The following is a 25,016-nucleotide window of genomic DNA, read 5'->3' as shown; positions in this document are numbered from 1 at the left end:
GCCTGGCTGGGGAGCCGGGTAAGCTGTCTGAGGATCAGCAGCTGATGGGAACTGCAAACCTCCTGTGCCAGTGCCAGCATCTGGGCAAGCAGAGCTCCTGGGGCAGCTCCTGGGATGAGAGGCTAAAGGCAGTGGCTGGAAGCACCCACACTGTTTGTGTGTGTGTGCATTCCACAGCTGGCTTCTACTTGATAGCTGGAGGCACTGGGCTGGGACAGCTCTGCAGTTTATTATTTCAGCAGGCACAGGGCATCTATGTAGGTGTGTGATGGTGTTCACAGGGGTCTGAGGATGAGGGAAGAGATGAGGATCTGACTCCATGTTTCAGAAGGCTTGATTTATTATTTTATGATATATATTACATTAAAACTATACTAAAAGAATAGAAGAAAGGATTTCATCAGAAGGCTTGCTAAGAATAGAAAAAGAAGGAATGATAACAAAAGCTTGTGTCTTGGACTCTGGGTCTGAGCCAGCTGACAGTGACTGGCCATTAATTAGAAACAACCACATGAGACCAATCACAGATGCACCTGTTGCATTCCACAGCAGCAGATAATTGTTTACATTTTGTTCCTGAGGCCTCCCAGCTTCCCAGGAGGAAAAATCCTAAGGAAAGGATTTTTCATAAAAGACGTCTGTGACATAGATGTGTGTGTGTGAGCAGCCCTGTGAGCTCCTCTGTGTATGAGTGTGTGTCTGTGTGTGTGTGCCCACCTGTGGATACCAGTGCTTCACCCAGCTGCTGGATGAACCTTCAGCCTCTCTCCTCATCCCTTTGGTTTTAGCTTCACTTGACTCTAACAAAGACATCAAGAGCATAAGCAGAAGTCATGTTTCTGAACAAATGTCAAGAAAATAGCTATTTAATTCAAATTGCTCTGAATATTAACTGCTTGCAAATTAATTCATCCACATCATGAAAAATGTGACAAAGTGTTTAATCAATACAGGAATTCACAGGTTCTCTTTGTTCTTTCCCGATGTGGAGGAAAAAAGAGTGACTGAAATAGATTGCAGGAACAAAAATAGAAACCAGAAAATGTGGTACATAAATGACAATATAGGTTTTTTCTACTCATAAATAGTTTATATATTCATTCATTCTCTACGTATTGTAAAACTGGTGGCAAGGTTTTGAGCCAAAGTATTTATAAATGGAATTGAACTGTTTTATATAGCTATTCCTATATTTAGATAGTGGGGAATTTTTGGGTGAAGCTAGGTGATAAAGAACAGCAGATGATTAAGGAACCAGCACCAGCCCAGCTGGAAGCTGTGTCCTGCTATAGGATGAAGCAGGCAGACAAGCCAAAGTGGAGATTCTGCATTTCTGACAAATGGAGTGAACTTTTCTGTGAGAAGACCACCAAGAAAAATATATCTGAGAGAGAGGGGTGTCCTACTGTCCCTACTGCATCTTTAGTGAAAGGTGCAGAATAAGACTCCGGCACGTTAATGCTACATCATAGTCCAACTGAAAAAGAAGTGACTTTCAATTATCTGAAAAGTATTGAAACTTGTTCAGCTTACCTCTTATGTTTGAGGTAGGAATTAAAATGTGTAAGGCAAACCTCATTTTTGTGAAATGAAAATAGCTTACACAAGCACACTTGATTTAGGTGAAATTATTCAAGGCTTCTGTGTAGAAAGCTGTCATACATTCATTTTGCTGCTGTTCATATGACTTTGAATTTTCATGCCTGGATGTTCTGGGTGATTCATGCTTCTGAGGATGACACGTAGCAGCAAGCTTGAAAGCTAAATCAAGAAATGAAAATATATAGCAATAGTGTCTGGCACCTGCCTGTGCCTTATCCTCACAGTTTGTTTGGGCAGCCACAACCTTTTCATTTGTCACATCAGAGTTGTTTACTTTGGTGGTAGACAATAACAAATAATAGTATAATTTCATATACTTGCTGAGTATATACTGACTTCTGTCTCTGCTGGATTCTCAAATGTGTTGTGTTGTACTTAGGCTCAGTCACTGGAGATGGAAATGTGACATTAGCAGTGAAAGTCCACAAGTAATGGTTTTATGCTGAGGAAAAGAAAAATTAATTTATTTGGGGATTCTGTCTAATAAAGGAATTAATAATTCTTTAGCATGGAGTCTCGACTCATGCTTTGAAAGTCTTACAACAGAGTGTATCCTTCTGGCTATCCCAGCCTCCTCAATGAAATATTTCCAAAGATCCTCAAATAATGCTAACCTGAAATGGCTCATCGAGTTCTTTTATCTTCTCTGTAGAAATGATTATTTTTCTACAATTTCCCTTCACTGCATGGACATAATAATGGTGTTTAGTATATTTAAGGGCAGAAATGCAAACTGGATAGAAGCTCTGGAGGCTGAACTGAGAACACTTTCAGAGCTGGGCAGAGTTGGTATCTCGGGTGGGTGAAGTAATTGCTTGCCCATGTTTGTGTTCAGGAATGATGTTGGTATGAACATAGTGCAAATACTGGTTTATATTGCTTGAGCTTCCATAATTCTCATCTTCAGCTACTGCCTGAAGGGTATCAGGAGCACATTTTAGAGCTTAAAATTAGAGTGAAATAAAAATATTTATTATGTCATTACTGATCACATTGAGACAATTTTGGAAACTGTTTTGAGGTATAACTGTTCATATGAACACAGTCAAAAATGGATAAAAGCTAAGTTTCCTGTATTCTTTATGGTTCTCAAATGAAGGACAAATCCAAATTGTGTATATCCTTTTGTTTATTGATTTGTTCCTTCAAATCTTGCTGCCTTTGGAAATTCAGGACTTGTTCTTAGGTCATCAGTCATATAAATTTCATAAAAGTTCTTGCAAATTTCTAAATTTCTGCTTTTGTAGAAGCAGTAGTAACTTTTCCAAAGACTGACTTTTCTGCAGAAAGTTGCTGCCTTCTTTTGAGTTCTGGCTCAAACTGCACACAGCAATGCTCTTACTGAGATGTCATATTACTGTCTTCCTTTTAATCCTGTGACTGGTAAAGAAGACTGACTGATATCTGAATTGTTTCTTCTTAGGAAAGTAGGTGTAAAACAAGTATGACTAAAACTGTAGGGGTTTGGGGTTTTTTTTGGGAGGGAGTTGTTTCAGTTTTTTGGAGGGGGGGTTGGTTTTTTTGTTTCTTTGGGTTTTTTTGTTTATTTTAACAAATATAGGAGTCATAATTCTAGGAATTATTGAGGTTTTTAAATTCAGAATTGTCATTAAATCCCATTAGAGAATTTTCAGGAGTCTGGAAAGGTGTCATCAGTATGTTAGGAAACAGCCTTGAATCCACTAAATGTGATGATTTTTTTATGTATTCCCATTTTCACTGGGTAGATATGGGAAAGAATTATGGAGAGATTTTCAAGGGAATCTTATTCATGTGCAAATGTCATTCTTCTAATATCTGTAATAAATGTTGTAATTGTTCAATATCTTGGTCCATATCTACTATTAATAAGTAATTTTTTCTATTCAGAAAATAGCAGACTCATGCAGAGTTAGCAACAGATAAATATCTAATCATTTGGAAACAAGACAGATACCTTCATGGGATATTCTTTATGCATGTGCTTGACAGCAGAACAGAAAACTGACTTAGCATTTGAGACTGAATGACAGGATCTGTCTTTATCTGAGAACTGTGTGAGTTCATCAAGCAAAGAGAGGGAACAAGGGAGAAGCCTTTTAGCAGCACTGCATTTTCAATGTTTTCAGTTTTAGTGCTATAAAGGAAGACATTTGCAAAAGGGATGATTTGGTGATAAAGACATTCCAGTATTTGTTGACCTTCTGAGTCATCAGGATGTAGTAATACTCAATTGTTCCTGAACACAGAAGCACAGCTGCTGGAGCAGGCTCCAAAAAGTCTACATTTTTTCAGCCCTATTATTTTTTGTCCTTTTTACTTGGGCAAAGTATTTTTTATTTTTTTTTTAATGATTCCCCTCCATCCCCCGTGGGTGAAAAACCCCCTGAGAAAACAGATGTTTCATGAACAAAAATATATACAACTCTGAAGAAAAGGACTTGGGGGTTCTGGTGAAAAGCAAGCTGAACATGAACAAGCCATGTACCCCTGCAACAAAAAAGGTGAATGATGAGCTGTGCTGTATTAATATTGTGAGCACACCAAAAGAGGTGACCCTTCCTCTTCACTCAGCACTGGTGAGACCGCTGGAGTTCAGTGCCCAGCTCCAGATTCATTGGGGCAAGAGAAACATGGAAAGAGCTTCTTCCAGTGAAGAAGCATGAAGATGATAAAGGAATTGGAGCATCTCTGCTGTGAGCACAGGCTGGGAGAGCTGGGACTCTCTACCCTGGAGAAGGCACAGAGAGTCTCACTGACAGATATACATTTCTGAAGGATGGGTGCCAACAGAATGGAGCCAGGCTCTTTTCAGTGTTGCCTGGTTACAGGACCAGAGACAATGGGCACAAACTGGAACACAGAATATTTCATTTGAGCATCAGAAAACACTTTTTACCATGAGAGTAACTGAACCCTGGAGCAAGTTGCCCAGGAAAGTTGTGGAGTCCCCATCCTTGGCAATATTTAACAGCTGTCTGAACACGCTCCCGGGCAAGCAGAGCTAAATGTCTCTCCTTGGTCAGGGGGTTGGACAAGATGGCATCCGGAGTTCCCTTCTGAACTCAAATATTTAGTGATTCTATGATTATAAATAAAAGAAATGGGAAGACTAACATAACTCTGTTACCTTGCAATTTTCGAAAGAAGTGTTTCTGCTATTCTGGCATATGGTGCTAAGTAAGGGTACAAAAATTTCTCTTCTTCAGGAACCTTGGTTCCCAAGGAAAAGCAAGTGCCACCGCCTCCTGTATTGAGGACAGAGCATACCTAGAGGCATTTCATGCTCTGGTATTATCTCCCCAGTGCAGTTTGTTGAAAGCTAAAGGGATTTTCATCTGTACGGGTACACTTTTGCACAGCCCTTCATACTTCTGTCTCCTCTGGAAATATACATTGATCTGCTGCAGTGAAAGCATTTAGTATCATTCTGACACATCTCCATTGTAGCACTTTATGACTCACTGGCCCAAAATTCCTTCACTAATGATCCTGGGAAGCCTTACTGAAATGAGGAGCTAATTTAGCACTACATTTGTAACTAGCACTAAAATATCAAATGTGCAATTAAATTCACACTCGTGGCAATCCATATTTTACTCACCCTATATGCCCTGTGCAGTACAATGCTTTTTTGATTTACTACTATTCTTTTTAACTACCTGTAACATTTCTACCTGCAGTCCATAAGTGCTATTCTCTGAATTTTTGATACCAAATATTTTAATAGAAAGTTATTTTTAAAATCAAAATTTTCTCATACTAAATAACATAGAGGTATACTATAAATATGCTTTTAAAATTTTATAGTGTCTTTCTTGAATCACATACCTCTAGTATTATTTTTACAATCACTGGAATCCCAAGCATACCCATATGACTGATTTATTCACGTATGTATACACATATAGACACATTTTCTCTGTAAGAAATCTTTAACTTCAAATAAATTTTATTTATATTTAAATTCATATGCTGTAGGAATGAAGATAGAGTTACATTACAGGAATATTTTTGTATACCTGTAAAGTAAGATTATGGATTTTTTTCTTTTAATGTATTTGAAAGGAAGCTTTAATGTGAAAGAAAATGTTTGATGGGAAAATTAGGGAAATTAGTAAATTTTATGTAATTTTGCCTTCCATGTAATTGCCAGTACAAATTCATAATTAAGGTTATTGTCATAATTTTTTTGAGTATTTTTTACTAAGAAAGTGAAGTTTTATTAAAATGTAGAAATCAATATCAGATTGATTCCTGTTCTTATAAAGAAATGTTTCACTTTGACTTTAAAAAAGACAGAGATCATAAAGAAAAATCAGTAACAAAAACATTTACGCCTTTTTTTCTAGTATACTCAAAAAAATTAAGGCTTAAGGATGAGAAAATTAAATTCCCTTTGTAAAGGCTAATTTAATTTAGTTTTTATTTTTCAGAACATCAATAAAAGGCCTTTCACACCAGTCACTAGCACCCTCTTACACAAGGAAAGCATTATTCTAATGCATTTAGACTTTGCATTTTGACATTCTCTTTTGACAGGTTTGGAGTGAAGGGGAAGCTCAGGATGGCAGTGTGTACCACTTGTGTCAGAAAAAGATAAAATGTGAAGGTTTGGCTTCCAAGGATAGAAGCAGGCATTAACACTAAACAATATTTCCTGGTGTGTCTAATTCAAACCTATTGGAACAAGTATCTTGTAGAGTATTGATATTCAAATAGTCCTGGAGGCTCGTGTGCACTGGGTTATTTCAGAGTATCATGCACATAATTAGGTGACCCTTGAGGGAAGAAATCAGTGCTTATGTAATTCAATTGAGGTCAAAAGCAGTTTCCAAACTGGGTTGGCCCCCCAGGGTATGGAAGCAGGAGATAATTTCTAAGGCACAGAGGAAAATTCCAGCTGGCTTCTGTCCATCTCCCTCCACTTTTCTTCCCTTTTCCCCATGCCTGAAGCACTGCCCCAGCACTTGCAGCTCTGCTGGCTCTGGAAGCTTTGTGCAAAAGGCAATCTGTGATCCCAGATATCAGAACCAGTGAGAGTGGGAGTCAGCCATTCCAGAGCCTAGAGGGGAAAAATTCAAACCCAAATAGCAAACCAAACCCAAATCCAATAAAAAGGTATCCTGCATATAAAGTTTGTGACCTGCTGTCCTGCATGAATGCTCCAGAGGCCCCTGGGGTGGCAGTGACCTGCTGGGCCATCGGGTCCTGCCACCAAGGGGACCTGAGAGCACGAGAGCAATCCTGGCTGCCCCAAGGTGCCCTGGCCTTCCTCCCTCACCACGGGCCCAAGGCCTCAGGGGTGTCCTCAGAAAACCCTGCTGCTATGCAGAGGCTTTAAAAATTTTTGTGTGAAAGTTTAAAAGCTCACAAAGAGCCTTTGGAGCCACAGGCCAGGAGCACGAGTAGATTATCAATAACGTGGTTTTGTTTCTGTCTTGAATGAATTCTTTGCTCTCCAGCTTTCAGGCATCCAAATAACTGTAGCACAAGTTACTTGGACTGAAAAAGGACAAAACTGTGTCTGCAAAATTAAGAAAAAAACTAATTAATGGTGTCAACAAAAGTTTTCCCCAGAAATGTGGTGAACCATTTATAGAAAGTGGATATTGACATCACTGGCTAAGTTCTCTTATTAGAATTTTAAATAAAACTGCAAATAAAATATTTTTCTCAGACTTTTCTTTTAAAGGTCCAGTTCTGAAGGAATTAGAAATAAAGTTACTTTTCCAACTTGGTTGGAAATAAAGTTACTGTTCAACTTTGTATGAGGAAGAGAAACATAAGAGAGATTTTCTGGCTTCCTGTTTGCTCTCCAGTTTGTTTACTCTGTAAATAGAATAATGGCAAAGCACTGGAGTGGACAAGTAACAGGAAGAGTCCCACTTTCCCTTCTGTCATGAATAGGGATGATGAGGGATGCTGCCTGGACAGTACTGAGCTGTGTGAATCCATCACTGAGCTCTCTCTGGTGAGGCTGGAGACTGACAATTATCAGAGGTCTTTTTCTGAGGAAAAAAAAAAGCAGTTTTGTTAGTGTAAACCCATCTGGCCCATTTTAGAGATGTATTTATAAAGAAACCATGCTTTAAGTGCTTAATTCTCAAAGCAACTCCTTCAAATGTAGATGGGAATGTTGTAAAAGCCCAAGCTTAGAGAAGATACTCTTAGTCTGTGTGTGTTCTCTTGTCAGTTTTACCCCTTGTATCTCTTCTCCTTTTCTTTTTAACAAGTTACCTGTTCATTTAAAATAAATTTGATTTAAACGGGTTTGGTGTCTTAAATAAAAACCACCAAACAGCTTTTTCCTTCCTCTTAATGTGTTTTATACTTTAGGATCTCATTATTTTAACACTTGAAAATCTATTGAATAACAGATGAAAATTAAAACCTTCACTTATATATACAAAAAGATTCTTGGTAACTTTATACTTGTGAACATTTGGGACTGGTAAGATTAAGGAAAAATTAATTTGATAATTTGTCACCTCTTCTTATCACCATATTCAGGAAAAAAATAAAGGCAAACAAAGAAAAGAAACACCCAAAAAGCATCACATGATAAGTGAGTTAGAGCACAGTTTGAGGAAATAATTTTTGGGAAAAAAAATCCCCAAATAACATAAAAAAACCCCAAATCCAGTAAAAGGGAATCCTGCATATGAAGTTTCTGAACTACTGTCCTGAAGGAATGCTCGAGAAGCCACTGGGGGGGCTAGTGACCTGCTGGGCCAACTGGCCTACACCAATTTTTAAACTTCCTTAAACTCGTGCTGTTGGGTTTTCTTTTGTTTTATTTGCTACTTATCTGGTCCTTCAAGTTAGAGACACAGGGAAAACTCTTTTACTTCTAACACATGAGCATTTTTTACCCTCTGCCATATGTGCATGCTCCAGAGGGCTCTGCTGCCACATTTTCTGCGCCTGAGAGGTTTGACATCTACTGTATCATTCACGCTCTAGCTGTAACCAGCAAGCTCAAATCTTCTTTCTTCTTCTTCTTCCTCTTCCTCTTCTTCTTCTTCTTCTTTCTTCTTCTTTGTCTTCTTCTTCGTCTTCTTCTTCGTCTTCATCTTCATCTTTGTCTTCTTCCTCCTCCTCCTCCTCCTCTTCTTCTTCTTCTTCTTCTTCTTTCTTCTTCTTCTTCTTCTTCATCTTCTTCTTCTTCCTATTCTTCTTCTTCCTCTTCTTCCTCTTCTTCCTCTTCTTCTTCTTCTTCTTCTTCTTCTTCTTCTTCTTCTTCTTCTTCTTCTTCCTTCTCTTCCTCTTCCTCTTCCTCTTCCTCTTCCTCTTCCTCTTCCTCTTCCTCTTCCTCTTCTTCATTATTCCTACCTGGGGACTTTTAATTTTCTTTTTCTCTTTCTGTACTGGGAGCCCATTGTCTTGGTTTTCTTACCTCATACTGTTTGTGTTACTCTACTTCCTGTACCTGCCTCTTTGAGTTTTGTTTCATCCCAACAGCCTTGGTTTGTGACAAAGAGCATGAGATGAGTCAGACTGACTGTGCAGTTGGTATTTAGAATTGAAATAAGGAAGTCACCAGTGGGTATCTGGAATTCTATGATTTTTTTGGTAATGTTTTGAGCTTTTGAAAGAAAATTCTGTTGGGGATCTCAGCTGACAAAAATCCACCCAAAATTTTTGAGTATCTTGTATCTGACAGTTTAGAAGTATCCACTTCAAACAATGAATTTAAACATTCTGAAATATTTCCAGAATGCTTCTCTTATGGAGCAGGAAGCCTTAGCTGCATCTGCTAAAGGATCTGCTGTTGCGATGGAAACTTGGATGTGCCTCAGACAAAATTCTGTCTCTGGCAATTGACATTGTCACTGTTGCAGAACAGAGTTCTTTAGTGGATCAAAACATTTAATCATAATTTTTGCAAAATTCACTCCAAATACTGAAGGATGCCTATGCAAAAATTTTAGTAACCTTGCTTCTTCAGGGACTGAGAAGACAGTAAAATGTCCTCCCTTTTTTTCCCCCAGCCATGTCCTTCTATAAATATTTAAATAATGCGATTCATTAACATGAACTAAACATGATTCTTAAACATACAGGAAGAAATTAAAGAGAATATTTAATTGTGAAAATTGTATAGACAAACAACTCCCTTTATACTGCTCCCTGTCATCTGATAAGGGGACACTCCTATGTAGTTAGTTTACTCTTAAACCTGAATTTGATGGATTTTTCAGAACCTGTTTTCAAAGGATGAGTCTTCCAAGAACAAAAAAAAAAAGCATTTTCCCAATTTGGAAAAACAGAATTAAGTGACTTTTTATGATATTTTCAAGACCCATGATAAAAACCCAAATAAATAAAATATTCCAAGTAACACCTTAATGGAGAAATTGCACAATTTACACTAATAAAAATATTCTTCAAAAGGTGAGTGATTTTCAATTACATGTACAGGTAAGAATGGGAATTGTCTCTTTACCAGCTTAAATGCAGCAAGAGGGATCCATATTCAGTGGATCCTATCTTTGACTTGCATAAATCTTAAATAACCTTATTTGCTTTATACAGCCAGTTTCTCAAACATGGTAACAAATTATGCTTAGTTCTTCATTATAAGGAAATGATTTTATGTTTGATTGCCTTACAAGTCTGTGAATTAGATCAACAGCTAAGGGTCATTCTGTTCAAAAATTTATGCTTCTAACACTATTCTCTGATTTGATGGTTACTTACAGGGTTGCATTTTCTGTAGAAAACTGGACTCTAGTGTTTTGTAAATTAAGTTTTCTTATTCTTTATCCCAAAGTATTTCTATTCCCTCTTATTGAACAGAAAAAGGAAACAGATACCAAGAATTTGATCTTTGAGATTCTGCCATGTCTGATACACAAAAGTCCATTATGAAAAAAGCAGTCAGCTCATAGAGGATGAGAATGGTGATAAGGAGGTGAATCTTTCCTCAGTGCTCTCTGCAGGATCCTCTGTCAGCAGGCCAGGGGTAAAATGCATTTACAGAACAGTAGGAGAGAAATCTTACACCATCACAGTGTGCTCCTGGGGAGTACTCAACTTTATTCACTCATTTGCTCCCCACCTGGAAACTCAAATGAAAAAAACCAAATTCAAGCAGTTTTGTCTTTCTGCCTGATTGAATCACAGAGTGGAATGTGGGAAGACAGACAAAGTTCCCTAATCTCTCCCTGCCTTGCTTATCAACATCCAGAAACAGATGTAGCAACAGGTTTCAGGAGAGAACACAAGCTCATGAAGTCTGTAGGTAATGCACAACATTTTGTCCTGGGAGTATGGGCATTGAAGGCTATGGTCAACAAACTGGCCTTAGATTGCAACATCCTTCTTTCTATAATTAATCACAAGATTAGTTTTAATTAACATCTGTAAAATGTTGCCACTTCTGTTTTAAGGCATGCTCAGTGCTGATGAATATGTGGCTCTTGGTGTTTTGCCTGAGTGCCCATTTATTAGACTTTTATTTCTATTTTCATTGCATTGCAGAAACTCAACTTACTGTATGAAAGTGTCCATTTCGCTGACGGTGGGTGAAAATGACACCGGACTCTGCTACAATTCAAAGATGAAATATTTTGAAAAAGCTGAACTTAGCAAAAGCAAGGAAATCTCATGTCCTGAAATTGAGGATTTTTTATTTCCATTTAGGGAGCCTGAAATTCTGTGGTATAAGGTAAGGAATACAAGAGATTTGTACCTTCAAATGTATATTATGCAATGTTCTTAGGATTATCTTGATGTAAATGTGTTATGAAGCTTGAGTTGTTTTTAATCTTGTCAAGAAAAGACAACAGAACCAATGGTAGAAAAGAATTAATTAATTGAGAAATTAAAATGCTTCCTTTACTAAACTGCATGGGAAATCTATGTCTGCTTTACCTGAATAAACAGCTTAATTTTGCAGCATAAAATTCAGCAAACACTACCAAAATTTTTGTTTTTACATGTATACTTAAAGTTATATTTGCAAATATAGTTTCATTGTTTTTATCAATAAGTTTATTTCAATATTGTGTTATGCTTTCTAGCTCATTACTTAAGGGCCAAGTTCTTGCAAGCAGTGCAGTAGAATTAATTATGGTATACAAGACTGTGCTACCTAAAAATTAAAATTTGTGGCCTGGCCAAATTAACTGATAGCATATCTAAGATAGGAGAAGTGTAGCCAACTATTTTCTTATTCTCATCTTGTAGATAAAATACTTTTTTCTGTTAAGAATGCATCTTTTCTAGGTACAGAGAGCTTTGATTCTAAGATTGTTTTAGAAAGAGATATATAGCATCCTTATTTCTCCTCATTCTCATCTTCTGTTTCTCTACATTTTTTAATTATAATGTTTTTTAAAAATTAAATTTAAAAAATCCCCTGCAGCTTGAGCTACTGGCAATATAAAAGTCATAGACTGCAGACATAAGTGTAATGCTAAATAAGTAAATTAAATACAAGCAACTCAGCAAACCAATGTAAAAAAAAAACCCACCAAAGGAATCAACTCCCTCTTCTAGCCAGAGGCATAAATATCAAGTCTGGTGATAAAATTAGTTTTAACCAACATCTAAATAGGCTGGATTTTTACATATTTAGTTTATATACATTTATATCTAGGCTGGGTACTTGCCTAACCACCTTTACTTTGGGCAGCATTGTCCACAGTGATACATTTAAAGTCTAAGAACACAATCCCTGAAGTTTTATATTCTCTTTAAACAGGAATGCAAGTCAAAGACATGGAGATCAAGTATTGTGTTTAAAAAGGACACTCTTGTCATTCGGGAAGTTAGAGAGGATGACATTGGAAATTACACTTGTGAGCTAAAATATGGATTCTTTGTTGTCAGAAGAACTACGGAGTTGACAGTTACAGGTAATTACAGGCTCTTTCTATCTCTTCTATTTTGAAAAAAAGCCCACTGAATATTGTTGTTCAAGTTGTGTGGTTTTGAATCATACCATTTGCACACATCTTTGCTGTGTGCCTAGGTATGAATGGTTGATACGTTAAAACTGTTCTGAATACATCACAGTGGTATCTGTAATACCTTGGCAAGTCTAAGTTTTGCTCTGTTTGAAAAGCTTGTGGTCAGCTTTTTTTTTTTATGTTTGTTTATTTTGAGTGCAACGTGTGGTCAAGGAATGGGTAAATTCAGAAAGCATGTCCTCTTACAGAGAAAAAAAATATGTCTATCATAATCTGTCATGCTATTAAATTACTTGGGACATAAAAAAAGCTGTAGCTATAACTCCATGGTACAACCTCTGATTGTCTTTGGACATGAGAACAGCTGTAGTCACAACCCAAGAGCAGTAGCTCCGTCCCAGTGAGACCATTTCAAGCGTTGAGCAGTGCATGATGAGGGACAGGAGCATTTTTCCTCTGTTATTATCTCCCCACTTTCTCTAGTTTATAGTTCAAGAACTTCCTGATCTCAATCATCATGCACTGTAGTTACCAATTAATCTATTTTTCATTCTCCTGATTATTTTTTAAATCCATTTAGTCTTGGCTTCGAAAACTTTTTGAAGTATTAAGTTCCACATAGTAATTATATAACATGAATAAACTCTATAATTCAGCAAACAGCAATTGCATAAGAAGCATTTAATATAACCTGGTTTTAAAACTACCACATCAATATTTAAAATCCATTATGAATTAAAGCAAAATATATGCTGTAATAGTTGCATCCATTGCAGCAGAACAATGTGAAGAATGGTCCATTGAATTTTCAATTCCTCACCAGACCTTTAACCTCCATTTTACAATTATTTAAAAAATATAGCTGAACATACATGTAAGGTAATTATGGGCTTTTACAATTATAGGATTACAATGTTAGGGAGGGTGCATCATGATATATGTAATCCTCTGTAGTTTCATGATATATTTCCTAAAAGAAGGCAGAAGGAGGATTTTTCTGGCAAATTAGAGGTGAAATAGATCCATATGGTTGACAAAGAGGATTGTGTGTTAAAGTTCTTGCACGTTCAAAATATCAAGTAAATCAAGAAAAGTCTTCCAAAATAATGATGTGCGTTGTTCTTAATCTTTTTTTTTGTATCTAATATATAAATATGAGGCACAGCAGTAACTTGTAACACGCCTATGTTAAGCATTAGGTTGAATTGCAACAGTTTTCTTTAATGGTAAAAAGTTTGTTTTCTCATTCACTGTAACCCATTTTCCCTCGACATTGGCAGAAATTATGGTCAATTAATAAATGCAATTTTCCACTGTTGGATGTGTCTGGAAATCATACTGTTTATGTTGTTTTGAGAGATTCAAGTAATCAATCATATTTATTTAAACTCAATAAGCAGGATCTCTTTGTTGTTGTACAACATTGATTTGTTTCGTCAGTACAGATAGGCAATTACTGTCAAGTGATTAACCTCACAATAAACATCCATATATTCTGTTTGATTGACTCTGATATAAAGAAAGCAGAGAAAGATTCTTCAAGTGTGTGATTTATACCAGAATAATGTCAATTATCTTTTGCAATACTTGGTACCTGGGTTTCAAAAGTACATATTTACTATATTTTTAAGTGATGCCTTCTGTCCCTTTGGTTGGTGCTCCACTGCAGAGCAGTATTTCAACAAGCCTAGACTGAGAAAAGAAAAAGAAAAAAAGCATTGGAGTCAGATCCATGTTACTATTTGTAGGAATAGTTTAAAAAAAATGTAATTCATCACTTGTAGTGTAGGTAGGAGTTCAGTATTTAATGTTTAACTAGACAAAGACAGAAAGAGACTTGGCTGATTTTGATGTGTTAAAATGAATGAATTCATAGGGAGGGAACCATTCAATTTCCACCTCTGCAAACCCCGGCAGATTTAAGGACAACCTCCAAATCAGTAAACCCCATATAATCTTTATAATATTATGTGAATAAACAGAACAAGCAGATATATTTAATCATAATACTAATTTTTTTACACCTGTTCCTCACCACCTCTTCTCTCTGGGCAACTTTGGATGGTCACCACTTAAGGATTCCCTTCCTTTCTCCCACACAATGTGTTTTGTCAGAATTGCTGTCTCCTTTAGGGAAACCTGCTGGTCTTACAGACCATTAACTATGGATGCAATTATAAACATGTTCTTTTCAATACTGGTGTTGTATATTCATGTTATAACCTCCCTGCTTTAGACCTTAAATGTCTGTGTGCCTCACAGTGAAACATGGAATGGCTCGTATTCTGATTTATCATTAAAGCTGAAAAATAAGAAGGGAATCCACACATTTAGAAAAAGATAAAACTCACTTAATAGGCAGTATCCATCTCATCTAAGTATAGCAGTTGAAAACCCCTAAGCCATGGAGAAAGATAATTTCCTTTGTGTTTAAAAAAATAAGAAAAGAAATTGCCGCTTCTTAGCTTAAATTATAAGCACTCAATGTCACCTTGGGTACACCTTTATAATACACATTTAGAGTAACAACTATTTCATGGCTTACTTATTGTTGTTGTTGTTGTTTTGGGGTTTTTTTTGTTTTTTTTTCCTTTGGTCTTAATGGAAATGTTTTTAAATATTTTGAAGATCTGTGTCTCATGCTGAAAACATATGAGTGATTTGAATCAATTTCTTTATTGTTCTGAGATCGGAACTATATATTTCCTGTTTTTCAAAACAAAAACTATATACTGATTATCTTAACTTGTAACTAATCAAAATATTCACATAAAAAGCATAATTGGTAGGTTTTTTGGGTTTTGGTTATGCAATTACACATTCTACAATGTCCTGCAATGTACAAAGTAATTTGTAGGCTTTTATTGTTCAGATTAGCAGGTTTTCTTTTATATGTGAAATTTTAATTAAGGCATTCCTGCTGTCTCTGACATAATTAATTAAGAATGTTTTGAGTATTGGGAAAGAATCCTATTAGAAAAGTACAGTGTTAATTTAGTCGTAGTGCACAACACGGGTCAAAAATACTTTTGGTGATTTATTTTATTTAAATTCTAGGTTTAACAACTATTGCTTGTTTTTTTTTTTTTTTAACCTATAGTACTAAGTCATTTGCAAACTCTTTCTTCTTTTGAAGGGCTTTCTTCAGGTCAAATGAAGTCCAGCCTGTGTCAGAGAGAATGTACCCATTCCCACTGCAATAGCATATAGTTCTCCATCATGAACATCATAAAACAAACAGACCCTATCAGCCTTGCAGTTGGGACTTTACTTATTCTGTTTTAGTTTTAAATATTAGAGTACTTTTTTCCATTCTGTCAGAAGTAAGAAAACCTTATACCTTGCAGATGGAACCAGAGCTAATCAGTATGTCCTTAATCCTGAAGCCTTTCCTCAGAGATACCCTTTGTTTTCTTTAATAAGTGATTAGACCCTAAGAAGTTCCCTCGGAAACAATTTCTGCTGGAATGAGAACAGTTTTAGATTTACAGATTCCAGCATGTTTACAATCAAGCTAGAGAAATAATAAATTGTCAGATATAATAAATAAATAATAAAATAATATAAATAATAAAATAATAAAATAATAAATTGTTTTGCTTTCTGACAGATTTAGTCCTCATTAGCATAATGGGAAATCTTAAATGACTACATGTATGTATGTATTTTTAGAGATGAAAAGATCACTGTAAAAATAAATAGTATGAAGAAATAATTAAATTATATACCTTGCCTCACTGCTCAAAACATGTGAATCTTTTATATGCAGCTAGCCACCATATATTGTGAATAAAAAACAAAACAAAACAAATCCTGAAAGAGGACACACATGCACACGTACTTTGAAGGTTATAGCCTGCTTTAAGTGGTCTGCATTTTATTTGTGTAAGACAAAATGTTCACTATTTTTTCCCCCAAAAAGTTGGCTTCAATTTCTTCCAGGTGTGCTGCTCTTTCACATTCAATACATCAGAATGCAGAGAGGTGCTGCCATAAGTATATTCCTCTTTATTTTTAGCAGGTGCTAGATGAGAAAAGTATTAAAGAACAAAGAGAGTTGTTTTCCAAGTATTTAGAGATTTAGCACAGACTCTGCTTGGTTTCTGAAGTTAATGACTGGTATGAACCATATTGAATGCACCCAGTGACTACTTGATTCAGCTGATCCCAATAATTATCAGAGCTGATGTTCATTTCTCTGGCTCATCATTAATTTAATTCAATTCCAGAACATACTCAGATAGAAGTTCTATTTACCATTATTCTGTGCAAAGACTAATAAAATATAAAGCAAACAATAGACTCATTATGAAAGCAGCATGTTCAAAATACTAAGCTAGCATTTTAAAATCCATAAAATCCTGTAGGTTTAACACAGTTATGGCTGAACAGTAGGATGATTTTTTTGGTGTAAATTAGACATGAGTGATTTGCAATCATTTTATGTGCAATCATTTTAATGCACCTGAAAACAAGGATCTAAATTAATTTCCTGTGTGTATTTGAGTAATAATAATCAAAACATTATATTGATGTTGGATAAAATGTTCTCTATAAATGTTTATTTTACACATTTATTGTAAATGGGTTTAGAGGGTCATTCAAAAGCAGGCTTATGAAAACAGCAATGAGCAAAGCTTTATGTATTTTACTGCAAAGGAAGTGAAGATGATGTCATGTACTTCATGTTATAAATTGCAATTATGAATTAGAAAAACAGCTTCAGCACTTTGGCAAAGAGATGCAAAAGTTAAAGTGAGAAACAATTCCAGATTTTCAACCTTGCTTCTGGTCACTGTTTGACAATTCTGCCTTTGTCATATGCTGCTCACAAAGACCAGATTTAATTATTAGAGTTTATTCCTATCATGATTAGGGTAGAGAGAAGATCCTCTAGAAAGTAATTCAAAGAAGTAGGCAAAGCAGGGTGGTCAGATGAATAAAGACCTGATGGATAATTTGTTCTCTTTGGGTGATATGTTTGTGTGCTCATCATTCTGGACAATGTCCAGTTTCATGCACAGGTTGCTGCTCTCTTTCTGTTATTTACCAAAAGTCCTCCAGGATGTGGCCAATAGTAGTTGATGATGCAGTCATGATTTCTGCTGGAGCCCTGTACTCCCTGTGGACAATACAGTGACAGTAAAAGTGAGGGGGATGTTTCAGTAATTGGTAAGAAATAGAAGAAATCTTAGTCCATCATCTCTGTCGGGTTTTCGGCTGTTTGAAGGGCCTAGAAAAGGCCCGGAGTGGCCTTGGGACAGCCCGCGTATCGAAGGACGAGAAGAGGCTTCAGTTCTTCTTTCGGTTTTTATGTTTATTAATTGTTTATCTAAAAGATGTTCTTTCAGCCCGACAGAGATCTGCTCAGCAGTCAGCCATGAGCACACTGTGCCGCTCTCCTTAAAGCCACCTATCTTTATACCCATTGTTACGTGTACAATATTTATCATTTTTCCCCAATATCATTTATTCTTATTACTCGGTGCACTTTCAGTAATAACCAATCCGAAAGTGCCACCATCACCAAAGAAGATGGAGGAGAAGAAGAAGAAGAAGAAGGACAGGACACACCCCAATTCCTCCATCTTACTTCTCTAAACCCCCCTGTACATAAATCCTAAACCCTGTGTCTCACCCTCTAATTAACTAATCCCTTCACCATTCACCCCGGTGAAGCCCTCATCCTTGTCGTCTCCTGTGTAGGGTCAAAGTCCAGCCACCAGACACTTCTGGCAACATTCCAGGACTCCCGAGCCCCCCAAGGGTGGTCTCAGTGGCCCGGCACCTCAGGACTGAGATCCTGAGATCCGACACATCTCAATGAAGAATTCCACTTAAATTAGCAAATTAGATATTATGCAAGAGGTGCAGTGCATTACCCTGCATACTGTTGTAAATTTACTGTTGTTAAATTTACAACAATTTTCTTTATTTCTAAGTGTTATTATAAACCTGATATATTTTTTAATTTATACTGCTTTTTCCTGAATATTTTTTTTCTTCAATTTTGGCTTTGTGTGTAAGGTTAAAGACTAATATAAAATAATAAGTCAAAAAAGTTGATTTTCTACTTCAGGTGAGGGGAAAAAATAAGGAAATGACATTTTCAAAATAGAAGTTTGTTAGTGTGAGTCAGTTTTCCTTTCTTCATGAGTCATAGGAGAATACTGAAATAAAAACAATGTGAATGGATGTTGTTACCAGGATCATTGTTTCAATTTAGTGTAGTGAAATCGTTAAGATGAATTCTACAGAGAGAAAGAATTTGCAGAAAAAAGTTTATAACAAAAAAGTGCTAGTGACTACTAAAAATATAAAAGACTTATAAACTTGTAGTTCAATAATATCTCACAAAATTAAATAAATCTGTTATTAAGGCACCCAAGATGCTTGTTAAACAACCTTTGAAAAAGTAGATTACACTGAATGTTAATGTTTCACGTTATTGCTATGGAATCTGAAGACTTCATTTTACTTTTACATTCCCCTAGAGTATGTTAAATCCACCTATACTGTCCTAACTGAGCATTTGTCATTTCCAAAGCTTTTCTTACACTGCTTTAGATAATTTATATGTACAGTAGAGTCTTTCAGGATTGTACTTTAATAAACCAGAGTATAAAATGTACCTGTACAATAGCATAAGGTCCTTGTGTTGTCCCCATCCTAAAAACAATCTGTACACATTCTTAAAAACAGTCTATACATAATTAGACTGACTAAATATTTAGGTTTAAAATAGAGATGATTTCTCCAATGCTTTCAGTGTCTTTCAAATGGCTTAGGCAAGTTCTAAACTCAGAGCTGCTAAGCAATGTTGGTAATACAGATGTTCAAAGAGAAATTCCAGACAATACATGTACCTGAAATCATTGCAATTGTTTTTAAAAGCAGAAATTTTTTTTACAGAAGAAAAGGAAAGACACCTCATTTTGGTTGCAGCAATATCCCATGGAGACGTGTGTGTTAATAGAATAGTAGCCTGAAAATCATCAAGAATGTAGATGATCTCCACTATATGAAAAGAGTAACTTCTCTTAAAGAGTATTGATATCCTCCGAAATATTGTCATCTTCCATCCACCAACACCCCAAGGGAAAAAAAGGCTTTTTACATGCTGTCTCAAAGTATTAATAAATTACCCAGAATGTTCTATTGTTTACAGTATATAAACAATAGAAAAACAGTGCATACCAAATTTAAGAAACAAGTTTTACTTGGAATTCTATTGTATTTACAAGGATCCCCATGGCAGGAGAGAAGGAATGATGAATCTGACACCATGTTCTCAGAAGGCTAATTTATTATTTTATGATACTATATGATATTAAAGAATGCTATACTAAACTATACTAAAGAATACAGAAAGGATACTTACAGAAGGCTAAAACGATAATAATAAAAACTCCTGAGTCTCTCCAGAGTCCCGACACAGCTTCGCCCTGATTGGCCAATGAGTGAAAACACTCACACTAGAAACCAATTAAATGATTGGAGATTGTTGTATAAACAATCTCCAAACACATTCTCCATGAGCAAAACAGAGGAGAAGCAAATGAGATAATTATTGTTTTCATTTTTCTCTGAGACTTCTCGGTTTCCCAGGAGAAAAATCCTGGCTGAAGGGATTTTTCAGAAAATGTGAATGTGACAGAATTCTATCATTACAAGTGTGACAGAATTCTATCATTACAAGTGTGAATCAAGACTGAAATCTTAGTTTCTCTGAGATCGGTGTCCATTTGCCCATTGACTTAAAGAGTCAATATTTCGTCTTTTGACTTTCTGGTTATGAAAGATCAGAACTTATCTTAATTTTAAAAATTGAAATAAATTTTTAAAAAATCCAGCTCTTCAAATCACCCTGATGTTTTATTGGTTATTCTGTCATGCAATTTTTTCCAATTAATGAATGAAACAATTCTATAAAGGTAATTTAAATATTCTTTCCTCATGCTTTAAGAACAGGCAAAATGCATGGTAGCTGCATAGTGATCCTCCAAAACAGGATGAACAAGAGTTTGTTTTTTTTACTGTAATAAAAAGGAAAAACCTACCCATCTATTTCTACATGACTATAAATTACAAATTTTAATTCTGAATTTCTGAAACTATAGTTCCTCCTAGTGTACTCACTTTTGTAAACAGTTTGTTTCAATCCTTACTGGAATAAATTTGGGTAAAACACCTACTGACTTACTGTAGAAATAGAACTAAAATTCAGCAGTTAAGAGAAATAACTCTAGGGTATTTTATCTGAAAAGTTTAAAACTTAAAGATATGTTAAAGGGAATAGAAATTACTACATCAAAATTGTGTAAGAATTTAACTTCTGATGCTTTACTTATCTATGTGAGAGCTTAATGTAGGAAAACAATTTCACCAGCTTTTTTTTTTTTTTCTCTGTGTGAATGTGATAACACATAAGAATTGTTTGAATATGAAAAAGAAATTGGAACCAGCAATGACATTTTTCCATTTCTATAATGCAGTTTTTTCTTTTGCTTTGGAGTATTATGTTCACACCCAGAACAGGATTAATTTAAAAATATTAGATATAACTTTATAGAAATATGACTGAGGAGTGATATAAATCGGTGAATTTCCTCCACATTCTTTAAACAAAGTGAAGATGGAAGAACTAGAGTAGAAAGATGCCTGTGAGTTTTCCCCCTTTCTAAATCATTCTGTTTCACCTCACTGCATTCTTCCCATGTTCAACAAGAGGATTATATTTCTCCAGACACTTGATATGACAACGAACATTTCCAGCCCTTAACAAGCCCTTTGTGGAACTACTAGTCCCACAGCATAATTTTACTCAAGTTGTGGAAGGTTTATTTATGGTGCATACATGACCTGTTGTGTGCATTTTTCCCCTAGAGGTAAGACTCCTCTCACCTAAGTTTAATATTTATACCCACTGGCATATGAGCTGCTGCTCCTCCTGGCAATTCTGTGATGTGACTGATATCCTCTTTATGCCAATGCGTGGAACATCAGATGAGCTGAGTTTTATAGAATTCCACTTCCATCTCTTGACTATCCAAGGCTTTAGTTGACAAACTTAAATATAAATTTATAATATAGGCATCTAAATCACATGAATACTACTCCAAGGTTTCATGGTTGTTATGGTTATAACCTTTGGAAATGGCAAGCTGCCTCTACATTATATTTTCTTGTTATAAAATAAGTGTAAAATTTCATGTCAGCTTTTCAAAGCAGACAAGTACAAATCTGTAGTAGAAATATTATTTGTTTTTTAAACAAGATGTACAGCTGAGGAAAAAAAAAGCACAAGCTTTTGGATGTACAAGGCTGTCTTTAAATCTCAGGGGCTTAATGTACCAGTCGGTCTAATGAAATCTATTGCTTTTACCTTGATATGCCTAAAGCAACATTACTGTTATTATTTTTCATGGTATTTAAGTTTTCTTAGGATGGAATCACAGCATGCATCTCTTTAAGCTAGCTGCAGTATGAAAAATAAGTATAGGGGTTTTTATTAAAAATATTTCTGTTTTGATTAATTTTGGCAGTTAGAATAAACTGTGCTGCAGTGTGTCACTTGTGTTACACCGAGTTTCCCTTTTTCATTTTGTGTTTTATTTGAAAGTGATGATTGTGACTACAAGACAACTGGAAGCTTTCCTTTTATACTTCACTATTCTCAATTCAATGCAAACTAAATATAAAGAAAAATGAGTCCTCTTTGAAAACAATGGTTTTGGCTTGAGAGCTGCAGTAAACAGAATAAATGTTTTATTATAAAGTAGGTGGGTTACGACACTTCAGTGTAGAGATGGAAAATTTATTTTAAGCTCCTATTTCTGTTCAGTACTTACACACATCTTCTAACAGGGCATTTTTTATATTCCTGTCAATAGTCTCTAATGCCCAGCTGAGTAAAGAACTGAGGAGAGAGGTGATTTTTGTTTTCTTGTGGTATAGCTCTGCCAGGAAACCTTGTGTCTTCCTTGCACATCCAAGTGAGAAGTGCAACTTCCCATGAACATCTGGTTCCTCCAGAGCTTTGAGCCTGGCACTAGAGCCCCAGCACCAGCTGCCTTATGGCATCCTGTGCTTTACCTGTTCTAACATGAACTGCTCAGACCCTCTGACTCCTTGCATTTTCACTGAAATGAAAATGCACGTGTCTTTGTAATTGCCTCTCACTTGGTGATTTCAGTGGCCCAAGCTATTCTCTCTCAAATCCTCTTTGCCCAGCCTGCCCCATGAACACCCAAACCAGCAACACATTTTGGGTCTTGGTGTCACATCTGAGGTGCAGCATCAGGAGGAACCTTTGAGGGGCCACTCTGCCTTCCCACAAACACTGCTCTGGCTGTTTCCTGCCCTCCAGCAAACCTCCCATCTGCCCATCCCACCCTGGGCAAAATGTGGGTAGCGAGAGCAGAAGAGCCAAATCTTGGGAGGAAAGGCAGCACAAAAATAATCCCCTGAGATGAAGTGAGCAAGGGCCACTGCTCCTGTGGGACCAAAGTGAGCACCTTCCCAGCAGGCCACAGCCTCCAGGCCAGCAGCCACCCCTCCATGCAGCAGCAGAGCCTTGCTGACATCCTGTTTTGAATGTTCAGGTGTTTTGCTCCTTCAAAACAATTCCATTGGTTTTTCGGAGTTTTTGAGCTAGCGTTCAGAATTCAAGAAGTCACTCATAAATAAAGAGGCAAAGGGCAAAAAATGCATTGTGATAAGCTCATTTAAATAGAAATTGGCTCATTCCTTTGTGTGGGTTGCATATGCTTTTTTATTCTTTTAATTTAATATCTAGATTTTTATGAGTAAATTCAGTTTTCTGAGGAGCTACTCTGACACCACCAGGAAAAATGAAAAATTAAGACTAGGTGAGCTGTTTGTCATTTTCATACAGCTAGCCCGGTCTAGACTTTTTGCTTACATTTGAGCAGTGACAGTTTATTAGGATGAATGGAAGGGCAGGAATAGAGATTTAGGAAGAAAATACACTTTACTAAATGTGGATAATGTGACATTTAGTAGAGATTATGTGATCCCATGAGGAAAAGCATTTATTGTTTTTCCTATTCTCATCCACAAATAAAAAGCTAAACACTTATGTAGGAAATAGCCCTGTGCAGCTATTTCTCTTACTAAGAGAACCTCCAAAGACTGAAGAAAAATGCTTGAAAGATCTAGTCTGGCTTTTGAAAAGTCAAGGACATTTCAAAATGCTTTTGCACATATTCTGTAATGTCTTATACTAATATATTATAAATGGTAGTTGGCAGATTACATCTCGTATTTTCAAAAGCTAATGTCTGTAGTGTTCTGCTCTAGATGTCTTCTTGTCTATGTGGTTCAAAAACATCTTTGTGATCTGTCAGAGTAGTTTTGATATGCACATAAAGCTGAGAGAACAAGGATTTACAAACTCTACTCGAAAGACATACAGGTAGAACTACCTGCTAGGGGTTGGGCAGAGAGCATAAAGCACTGAAGGTGTCTTACTTTAGACTATAGTAAAAATAATTTGGAAAAAAATATTATAAATAGAAGTTCAGGGTCTTATTTTTACTTAATAGTTCCATAAGACACGTGATGGCTGTCAGTATTTTTTTTTTTATAATCTGTCCTTTGAAAACAGCAGTCCTTAAAAATGCTACTGTATTAAAAAAGAAAACGCGTCCAAACAAGATAAATTATGGGAGGGTTGAGCCTTACAGGCCAAATTAAAAGACTTTCACAACTTGAAAGTTTTCTTTCCGCTTCTGAATGTATGGCAAAGTCATTCTTCTAAGAAAACATGAGCTGATCTGGTCCCCCTCTTAAACTGAGTGCTTCAGAGTACCAAAGGGCAGAAAACTTGCATTAACTTGATTAAAAATACTAGACACAGTCAACAGAAAAATGAAAAATTTACTTCTGTAATTTTAAAAGGATTTTGTGGGTTGAAAGGAGGGTTTTTTAATAAGTTAATTGTTGCAGAATGAATAACTACATGTCATTCATGGAGGGTCCTTGTAGCTCCTGCTCATGTATATTATGGAAGAGGAAATAAAATTAGAGTAAAAAATGCAATTATGATTCAAAAACTGAATTGGAGGTGGTCTTAATTCTTGTTTGTTTATGGCAATTGATAACATGTAGTTAAATTAACTGAACTACTGTTACATTTTCAGGATGTGGATTGTGCCTTCAACACGCGTAGAAAAAAGGTATTTATTCTTTTAGAGGCCTTTTAGCATTGTCAGCAAGTTAGGACAGAAAAATTTTTTTCTGCCATTTCAGCCATTAAAAGAGAAGCTAACCAAGTGCTAAACCTCTAATCTGTAAGGGATTTTGAGAAAAGAAAAAAATCGCTTGTACTGGATTGGTGGTCTGTTATGTTAAAAATTTAAAAGAGGGTGAAAAGTGTACTCATCTACAGCTAAGAGACATTTGGTGATTTTTTTTTACCTATTTTACCTCTAATAAAAACAATAGTCATATTATATTAAAATCAGTTTTACCTCTTCTACTTTTGATTATAAA

At 35.9% G+C, this 25,016-nt stretch overlaps 1 protein-coding gene across 10 annotated transcripts in view; it reads left to right on the top strand.

Annotated features, from left to right (window-relative positions):
• IL1RAPL1 (interleukin 1 receptor accessory protein like 1) overlaps nucleotides 1–25,016 on the top strand; it is a 693,884-nt gene that overhangs the window by 412,340 nt on the left and 256,528 nt on the right. For all 10 annotated transcript variants that reach the window (XM_026791809.2, XM_074534583.1, XM_026791808.2 and 7 more), the window contains 2 exons: nucleotides 11,068–11,254; nucleotides 12,293–12,446. In XM_026791809.2, the coding sequence (XP_026647610.2) occupies nucleotides 11,068–11,254; nucleotides 12,293–12,446 (341 nt within the window). The remainder of the gene's footprint in view (nucleotides 1–11,067; nucleotides 11,255–12,292; nucleotides 12,447–25,016) is intronic.

Source organism: Zonotrichia albicollis, chromosome 2 (genome assembly GCF_047830755.1).
Source record: "Zonotrichia albicollis isolate bZonAlb1 chromosome 2, bZonAlb1.hap1, whole genome shotgun sequence".
In the NCBI taxonomy this organism is placed as follows: Eukaryota; Metazoa; Chordata; class Aves; order Passeriformes; family Passerellidae; genus Zonotrichia; species Zonotrichia albicollis.
This window is presented reverse-complemented; position numbering and strand designations above follow the sequence as displayed.